The 10,013-nt window shown below is 30.4% G+C and overlaps 2 protein-coding genes across 2 annotated transcripts; one reads left to right on the forward strand and one right to left on the reverse strand.

Moving 5' to 3' along the window:
* The first annotated feature begins 4,859 nt into the window (after positions 1 to 4,859).
* LOC107006022 lies at positions 4,860 to 7,015 on the forward strand. The gene has a single exon (XM_015204659.1). The coding sequence runs from the start codon at positions 5,345 to 5,347 to the stop codon at positions 6,731 to 6,733; it is 1,389 nt and encodes a 462-aa protein (XP_015060145.1). The 5' UTR covers positions 4,860 to 5,344; the 3' UTR covers positions 6,734 to 7,015.
* A 170-nt stretch (positions 7,016 to 7,185) lies between these two features.
* LOC107006023 (aspartyl protease AED3-like) lies at positions 7,186 to 9,580 on the reverse strand. The gene is made up of 2 exons (XM_015204660.2): positions 9,254 to 9,580; positions 7,186 to 8,445 (listed from the first exon to the last, which is right to left on the reverse strand). The coding sequence occupies exons 1-2, from the start codon at positions 9,543 to 9,545 to the stop codon at positions 7,394 to 7,396; spliced, it is 1,344 nt and encodes a 447-aa protein (XP_015060146.1). The 5' UTR covers positions 9,546 to 9,580; the 3' UTR covers positions 7,186 to 7,393.
* Positions 9,581 to 10,013: the final 433 nt, after the last annotated feature.

The following is a 10,013-nucleotide window of genomic DNA, read 5'->3' on the forward strand; positions in this document are numbered from 1 at the left end:
ACTACCCCCCACCCCACCCCACCACCACCCCAAAAAAATAATAATTTTGACTTTAAAAAATATTTTCAATTTCATAAATTATTTTTTACTCTAGTAAAAATAAAAGATGTCTCTCAAAAACATTTTTCATTCATAAATCAAACACTAAAAATCATTTCCGAAAAATATTTTCTACTCACCAACCAAACATAAGAAAATAAGTCCAAAATCTACTTGTTTTGCAGGAAAACATTTTCAAAGAAAATATTTTCCATGAAAAACATTTTCCTCCATACCAAACACACCCTCCATCTACTTTAATCTATCATTATAAAACCATCATTTCAACATAAGTAACACCACCTACCATCCATAATCATCATCCTCAATCCAATTACAACAATCAATACTGTCAATTATCAAAATTAATCGTCATCATCATTAGACATCAATTGCAATGATCATCTGCACTATCAACCATTATTATTTTCACTATCAATTTTTACCATCATTAGTCAATCTTAATATATCGTTCAATGGTACCATCATTCTCCACCGCCATTAGATTTCAGTATTATTTCACTACTAATTATGTATCGTCACCACCAACAACCACAATTAGTCTCTACTTCCAACCGCTATACAATAAAATACTACCAAGAACATGTTAGGGTGTCGCACTGATTTTCTGACCTTATCTGAAGTTTATTTTTTCCTTGAAGAAAAATCAAAGTATTACCATATTGAACTTTTTCTTAAAGGAAAATATAATTTTCTTTCATATTTGATTTATTTTTTTTCTTAGAGGAAAAATTTGGAGATCTATAAATAAAAGACATCTATTCTCATACCATAACACAATAGCTTTCACAATGTACACGTTTAAGAGTTTAGTTTATGGAGAGATTTATTATCTCAGTAATTTTAATACTTTTCTCTTATATTAGTTTTCATATAATAATATTATATTTTTAGTATACGTTTTTGTCTTCTAATTTATCAACCATATAATTTGCAATTGTAAACTTCTGCATGACACCCTAATCACCTTCGTAACCCACCAGAACCACTATCATCAGCCAATGTCATCACAAACAACACACATCATCGTTAGTCATCACCACCACCAATTAGTTGACACCTATATATGATGTAAAAAAAGAAATTATATTAATGTACATAATTTAAATTGTTGATTGGCCAACATGTCAAAGTTTCAACTTCAAAGTTCCTCCCTGGTCTTGATTAATTACTGAACAAGGAGGATGTTTAATATTCAAAATTTTCATTCTTTCTTTTTTTCTAATTTCACTCGCTATTGGATACTTCAAATTTGTGTCACATACGATTCAATAAGAGGAAAGTGCTTCCTCACATGACTTTTTTCATATTCGATAATACTCAAACTTAAAATATTTGATTGAAAAATTGATTCGAAATTTTACCTTTATATCTTAAAAAAAAAATTTTAAGATAAGAATTTACTCTTCCTTTTAAATTGAAAATCTATATGCATTTTTTTTTAGATTTAACTTAATCCACAAAGAATTAATCGAGCAGTTTACAATTCTTTTTATTTTATTTATGCATTGCTATATGTACATTATCTATCTTTTAAATAATTTGATAATATAAAATTCTTAATCTTAATAAAAAATGAGCAATCTGAACCACAACATGACTATGGAATATGTCTAAATCATTTACCTATTATCAGATACCGAGTCGGAATTTTAATCTTATAGATTTAAAATTTTATAATGGTGACTTTAAATAGAATTTAATATTAAATAAATTTAATAAATTTGATTTCTTAATATGAATACATTATATGAATCAAAGTTACTGAATTTCAAGAAATTTATTTTCACACGTTTAATTAAACGTCTTTCCATTATTGACTATATACAATTCAAACATCAATTATATGATACTTGATATATTTGAGATTCGATCAATTTTGTCACGACTATATTCAATATACATGTGTGAATCTGAAATGACTAATGCATAAATCACTTCTATTAGTGTGGTCCATTTACTAGTTCCTCCCATTATTGACTGTACAATTCAAATTTCAACGACATACATGCATACAAGTCTTTTTCACCTTTAATTTGCTTATCAAAAGAAAAAAGCAATTAGGAGACTAGAAAAAAAAATGGAAAAAAAGGTAATGAAATAAATACAAGAAACAGAAGCTAAATAAAGTGATTTGAAACATCGAAACTCAATTTTAAATAACCTCTAAATATAATAATTTCTTTTCAAAAGTCACTTCAATTTTATTTTTTTTTAAAAAAAAAAAAACTCTTCTTCAAAACATTATTTTTTCAAGAGCAAGGTGTTAAAACATTACTCAAGCAACTTACAAGGTTGGTAATGTGTCACCACTAAATATCCACCCTCATTTATAATAATAAATAATAATAAATAACAAAATATCATACAACAATTTGTTAAAGAGCAATAACCAATAAAATATTGGGCAACTTTCACATATAGCAAACGAAAAGTTCATATTTTATGCTATAGCAAAGTTTGTATAATTGCGCTTCATAGCAAACATAAAACTGTATAATTCGCTATACATATACAATTGTATAATTCGCTGGCCTAAATTGTATAATTCGCTGGCCTATTTCGCTGCAATTGTATAATTCGCTATCCTATTTCACTGCAATTGTATAATGCACAATTGTATGTATATTACATAATTATAAATGTATAGCAAAAAGATATATGTTTTTCTCTCGCTTTATACAAAAACAGAAACACAATATATACACTTCTGTTGTATAAAGCGAGAGGAAATTGTATTTCACTGTAATTGTATAATTCGTTGGCCTTTTTCGCTGCAATATTTGTATAAAATTTGTATTTGTCTACAATTGAATTGAAGTAAAATGTTTGTAAATTGTATAATTAAGTGTATAACACGAATATATATGTTTTTGCATGTGTGTTGACACCCAATTTTGGCCTAACATTTTAAAAATTCATGATTTTGAAGCTTTATTTATTTAATAGCAAATTTTGGTCAGATGATTTTAAAATTCATACATTTTGAGTCAAATACAAAAAAAAAAAAAAACTGCCTTTCCCACATTGTCTCTCAAACAATTTTCAATTTTGCAATAGTCCCACATCGATATTTCATCCTTTTTGAGGATTTTTGGGTTTCTATATAAGCTCACTTCGTTCACTATTTTTAAGAGGATTTGGAGGGGGAAACAAAAGAATACTCATAAAATTATAGAATTCTTGGTTCCCATAGTTCAAAAATTTTAAAGTGTTTTTGTGGTTTTTCGAGTTGAGGAGGTGGAGTCGTCTCCTTCAAACTCGTAGTTTCGGTTCGCTGCCCAGAACCAGGTAATTTTTTTTTTCTTAGCCTTGTTTTGTTTAATTCCCAGCTCTTTTATATTTTCTGTTTATTATATGTAGCTTGTTTTTTTTTTTAGTTTAATGTAGTTCTAAAAGTCAATTAATATTTGTGTTTATTGTAGTTTTAATATTAGCATTATTTTACGATTTGATGTTTATTTATTTATTATTATTATTATTTTAAAATTGTTAGTCAACTATTTGCTATCTTAACTTTTCAGGGTTTTGTCATTATTCTATTTTAATGTTATTTTTATTTTTATATATTACGTTATTGTTGTTTTCATTTCTAATTATGTTGTTTTAGTTTGGTTGTTATTTTCCATATTCTCTTGGTATAAGTTTGTTATGTTTTGTTGATATTCAAGTTATATTAAATATATTTGTTAAAAGGGCCAATGAAAAAACTCTCCGTCGGTTTTGGATGCCTCCCCATTTTAAAAAGACGGAAAATTTTAATTTAAGTTTATATATTTGAGTTGTTGAAATTGGCCGATGAAGAAACGATTTCCAAGGCCTCCCATGTTAATAAATCGTATTTTATTTTTAAGTTATTCATGTTTATTTATATTAATTTGGTACTAACCCTTTTACTAAGTGTTTACAGGTACCCGGAGGTGCTTCTTCTTGAAGCCATTCGAAAAGCTCAAATTATATTTTTATTTCGTTATTTTGTAAATATTGACGTTAGGCAAACCTTAGGCCGATGATTATTATTTTATTTTATTGTGTATATTGTGTGTTTATTATATTTGTACATTCTTTTACTTTCCTCCTCAATTTGAAAAAAAAAATGAATTCAGTCGGGAACCACATTTGTAGATTCCGAAGGGTGCCTAACCCCTTCCCTTCGGAATAACTTGAAGCCCTTACCTAGAATCAATTTGGTTTCGTAGATTAATAATCGGTTTCCTAGTTTTCCTAAAATTAGGTGGCGACTCTTTTTTAAAACTCGTTTATTTTTAAAACTTTGTTAAAAATGAATCAATTAATAATTTTCGAGTTGTCGCGACGTTTTGCCCTATTTTGACAGAGTAGGGATGTAAACAATGTGTATATACAATTTTCTCTCGCTTTATACAAAACAGAAACAGAATTATACACTTCTGTGTATAAAGCGAGAGAGGCGAGCAGAGAGTGGTGAGCCTGGCAAATTTTAGCTAACGTTTGCTATGGAGCACAATTAAATCAAACCCTAGCTACTCTATTTATTTTAGGTTATTAGTTTGCTATTATATACGATTTTCCCTAAAATATTTATACCATTTTGATCACCTGTTGCATTAAATAAAATGTTTGTTTATTATTATCAAGATTGTATGGTGAAATTAAGTCACGTCCCTCAATTGCCAATTTTTTCACCATTCCTTTTAAAGAGAAATAATCGCATAACCAACCATCATTAATAATATTACTTTCTATATTAGCCTAGAAACAATTACATTTGAAACTATAAAAAGAAAAAAAATCCAAAAAAATATTAATAAAAATAATCTCTCTTTTTTTTTCTCTCTTATTATACCTCCTCCTCCTCCTTCCTTCTTTATTTTTCCGATCGATGACAAAAATATTATTGGAATTTCTTCCAATGTATCGTTAAAAAAACTTGATCATGGAATAGTGTTAATATTCCAAATAAATGTCATCGATCTGGAAATTATAGAAGGAAGGAGAGTAATTATAAAATGGAAATTCAGAGGTTAAAAGATTTATTGTTATTGTGGGCAAAAGTGCAAACAAATAGACTAGCCCTCGTGGGTGGAAACCACACCGCAGCCAGGTTTTGTACTCGTTAAAAATTGATAATTTTTTATTATTCTAGCTCACCAACCCTCTTTTTTTTTTTAATTAGTAAAAAGTCGACTTTCATTTGTGTTTCGAGAGTTTTTTCCAAACAATCTAGTGTATTTTTGGTATCAGCTGGTGTCTGGTTAGCTTGCATGCACCTTTTTGGGATTCGTGTTACTTTGTGATAACAAACATGAAGTACAAAATGATGAATAACATGTTGCAAGGTTTTTACAACAAGCAACATAGTAAAATGAGAGGTTTATACATAGATGGATTAATGGATTATAATTGGGATACAAAGTTGGTGATTATAAGAATAGACCATTCTTGGGTTTTGAAGTTTATGGCTCGTGCAACAATTTTAGCATTGGTAATTGTTTCTTTACCTTGGATTAATACGATAATTGGGTACTTATCATCGCGATACGAGTCTAATTATGCTTATCAAGTTGATAATGAGATGGTTTATAATCCAATTAAGTTGGAATTTTTGCCTATGATTTTTCAAGATTTGGCTAATGAAAGACTTATAAGAATGGGTGATAGGTCCCTTCTTGTTAGCAATGGCAATGATGAAGAGATTCATAATTCTCAAGTTGTTAAAGATTATAATCCTGATTTGATTTCATTTTCAGATTCTACACAACAAAATATTGTCCCTAATGAGACTTTTGATTTTGTTTTGACCTATGGTTATCCTCAATTATCAAATTTTATTGAAAGAGCTTTGAAAGTTGGTGGTATTCTAGTTGTACCACTAAATGACAATCCTTTGGTTGATGAATTTCCACATCCATCAAATTACAAGATTGTCTATGTTAGAGAATTTGATTCAACTATTATAGCCATGAAGAAAATAAAGAATGCCTCTATCAACTCTTCTACGCGGCGACTTCTTCAAACTAATTCAGAAAAGATGTCTAGTTCGAGCTCTGGAAACAGAAAAGTTTTTGATAAGGAACATTTGAGTTCTGCTCAGAGTGAATCTGAATTAGTCACGTCAGATGATTTCACAAGTGCGAAAAAGGAAGCACTAAAGAAACTAGAAGATGTACTACTTGAACCACCAAGAGCATCATCACGAAAATCGAGTAGATATCTAAAAAAGACACATTTTTTACCTGATTTAATGGGAGTTTCCCTAGAGAGTTACCCAAGAAGGGTGTTTATTGATGTTGGTTTACAAGAAAAGAATGAAAAATCAAGTGATAATTATCATTCTACTTGGTTTACAAAGCATTATCCTACAAAAAACACAAAATTTGAGATGTTCAAGATTGAGACTATGAATGAAGAATCAAGTGGTAAAGAGATACCATTGAGTAGTATTAACATGTCTGATTGGTTACAAAAAAATGTAAAAGAAAATGAATATGTGGTAATGAAGGCAGAGGCTGATGTGGTTGAAGAAATGGTGAATAATAAAAGTATTAAATTAATTGATGAACTTTTTTTGGAATGTAAACATCAAGGAATTAAAAGAAGTGATAAGAAAAATAGAAGGGCATATTGGGAATGTTTATCATTGTATGGATTGTTGAGAGATGAAGGTATTGCTGTGCACCAATGGTGGGGTTGATGACTACGACGATAATAATATATTTAGTATAATAATTTTGAGAAAGTAAGAGATATGCATGTTGTTTCAGATAAACTCTCGATTCAGAAGAAATGGTGGGGTTAACAAAAAAAAAAGATAGGTGGGTGAGCATAATAGAATATTGAGGTTTTTTTTGTTTTTGTTTTTTTTATCGGTTTTATGTATGTTCACTTGCTAATGTTTGTTGATGTATGTACTATTACTTTTGAGCAAAATAATATGATAATAAGGAGTATATAAAAAGAGATTGTATTAAAAATATTTTCTTTTACTTTCTTTCAATTTTTTTTCTTTTGGTTAAAAATAATTTCTTAAATATGCTTGCCTCTGTCCTTTCCTTTTACAAATATAAAAAATTATTAACATGTTCAAAACTTTACAATAATTGAATTTGAGGAAATATAATTAAGCAAAATTAAACAGGCTGATAATTTTCTAAATGCACCAAATTACTGAACATAACATTAATAATTCATTCCAAATAGTAACACAAGGAAATTAAAGTACTTGATGAGCTTTTTCACCAAGTGTACTACATTTGAATTACAAGGAAAGCAAAGACTTAATAATAGCGTGTCGTCGTCATTTTTGGAGTATCAGACACAAGTGTGACTACATATTTTAGGGTACGAGGGATACTTAGTTACAAACTTCGCGAGCAATTCCAACGCGCGAATTAGCTGTGTCAAACATAATCCTAAGATTTTGTTGTTGCAAATTGGCTATCACATTCAACACTGAATTCACATTATTTGGTGCTGATGCAATAGCCAAACATGCTAAGGGAGTGGCACTACTATGTATCAATGTGTTCTCAATTGGCAATTTCAAGTCCATTCCTTCAAAGTGCAATGTTATAGTTGGTATCACAGCCTCATTTTGTGATACAAAACATGTATCAAATGCACCTAATGAGCTAAATGTACCATTCACTTGTTTCCTAAATTCATCCCTAATCGCCTCGTAAGCAGGTTGAACGAATCGGGTTATGACCGTACCCGAGTCAATTACCGTGCCCGCACCGGTGTTCGGGTCAAACGCAAGGTGTTCGGGTGCAATCGGGACTGAAACTCGTCCCACGCTTACACTTGTTAGGTTCACGTAGTACAGAGACGGTCTTCTCGGGTTTTTGAGTAATGGGGTGGTTTTAATGTTTCTGGGTTGGCCAACGGGTCCGAGCTTGAGTGATCCGGAGAAATAATAAGATTTAAAACTAGGTAAACAGTATGAGAATACGCCTGAATAAAGAGATCCGGATTGTGACATCAACGACATTGACCCGCGGCCCAAGCCCAATAACCCTTGTGGCGGAATTGAGGACCCGGACACGGAACTTATGCACCCGAAAGCATAATTCGGAACAACGTCATTGGCTAGTCCAAGGGAGTCACGTGACAACGTGGCGTAAAAAGATGAATCTCCACCGTACGATTGGTTAAAGAAGCAAGCAGTACTTGACCCGACTACTGACCCAGTAGTCGGGCACGAGAGACTCCCTCGGACTTGAGTACATTCGGGTACGGAGCAGTCTACCGACCCGTAAGTAGTGGAAGTGGATGGGGCAAACAAAGTATTAGAAGAGCAACCAACACAACCACTACATGGTACAAATGCAGCATCATTACTTGTATCCAAAACCATGTACATTTGTTGACCCGGAGTACCCATCTTGACCCGAACCACATAGTTACCTACAACAATGTATAGCATTAGATGATGTTAAGTACATGTACAATGAAAAACTCACATTTATACTTCCGGTGTGTTTGTGTCTCAATTTACGTGTCTTAATTTGATTCAGTATGAAATTTGAGTAGCATAGATTTTTCAATTTTGTCAGTACTAAAAGAAAGAAAATACTGACGAAATCTTTTTTAATTTGACTAAACAATAAAACATGTCGTTAATCTTATTTAGCAACATATTATCAAAAAATTATGTTAGCTATGAGCAATTTAGACAGATTAGAGGCGAAGTTCATAGATGACCATATTTGTAGTATATATTCTTAAACTAGAGATATGTATAATGTAGGTAAATATTTTTTGAGTATTGTAATATGAAACATACAATATTGAATGTTGAAATTAACGAATTACTGGATAATAAAAAATGATTAGCTTTTGAGAAACCAATAATGATTATCCCCAGAAGCACTTTTAAAATCTTGGTCAAGCACATATTATTTCTTCAATATATTACAAAAGTCTTCTCAATCTTATTAGTCAAACACAAACAATTACTTTCCAGACGTATTTTTCTTAAAATAAAATTTAAAAATAAAAATATTTTAAAATTTTGACCAAACAAACTATAAACATATCCTTGAGAAAACTATAAACTATATACTCAACTGATGTTTAGTATTAGGTCTTAGAAAATGATTTGATAGATAAATAATTTATGTTAAGTATAAGACATGGAAAAAAAGTTAATTATTTTTTCTTGATACGTTAAAAGTGACTAGTAAAAATGAATCGAGCGGAACTATCATTATACCTATATTGAAGAGTTGTTGGCCTGAAGCAATGGGAACATTAGTAGGCTTTTTGGACACAACTAAACTTGATAAATAAGAGAGCCTTTGTGGATCTTTAGAGGCCATGTTGATAACAGTATTAATCCATGAAGAAGAAGGTTTTGGTGAGTTAAAAGGTGAACATTTTCCATAAATATGAATAACAGAAAGGTCTGAATTTCCTTTTTTGGAATTAAAAGCACAAGAATCATCATAAGCTAAAGTTTTTGTAGAAATAATTAGAAAAATGAAGAAGAAGAAATAAGTAGCCATTATAAATTTTTGAAGGCAATATGACAAATAGAGTGGTGAAATTAAACATGATATATATAGAAGATACAAAAAGGGTATGAAATTTTAGTGGAAATTTTTAAATCAAAAGTATTTTTTTATGTGATTTTTTTTAATTTTTTAATTATGGTGGGGGATAAATTTTAGGATAATTGTACAATATCTAGCTAGCTATGATCCAAAAAAGGACTTAAGAGAAGTCAATATTTTGCAGCATAAACTAAAGTGATATCATTGTCCTAACTTATTAAATTTTCATGTTTATATATCATTTTTTTACTTTTGATTTGTAACGACCTGTTTAGTCGTTTGGAGCAGCAGAGTTAATTTCTGGAAATCACTGTCTGGGTCGACGGATCCCACGACGGACCGTCATGGGCACGACGGACCGTCGAGGGGGTCTCGTTCCAAAACACTTAGAATTTAGAAATTTGGGTACTGAGATCGACT

Source organism: Solanum pennellii, chromosome 12 (genome assembly GCF_001406875.1).
Source record: "Solanum pennellii chromosome 12, SPENNV200".
Taxonomy (NCBI): Eukaryota; Viridiplantae; Streptophyta; class Magnoliopsida; order Solanales; family Solanaceae; genus Solanum; species Solanum pennellii.

Coding starts and splice junctions, on each gene's coding strand:
- LOC107006022 (XM_015204659.1), top strand. CDS start 5,345: ATGAAGTACAAAATGATGAATAACATGTTGCAAGGTTTTTACAACAAG.
- LOC107006023 (XM_015204660.2), bottom strand. CDS start 9,545: ATGGCTACTTATTTCTTCTTCTTCATTTTTCTAATTATTTCTACAAAA. Junction 8,446..9,253: donor CCAACAACTCTTCAATATAG/GTATAATGATAG, acceptor ACATTGTTGTAG/GTAACTATGTGGTTCGGGTC.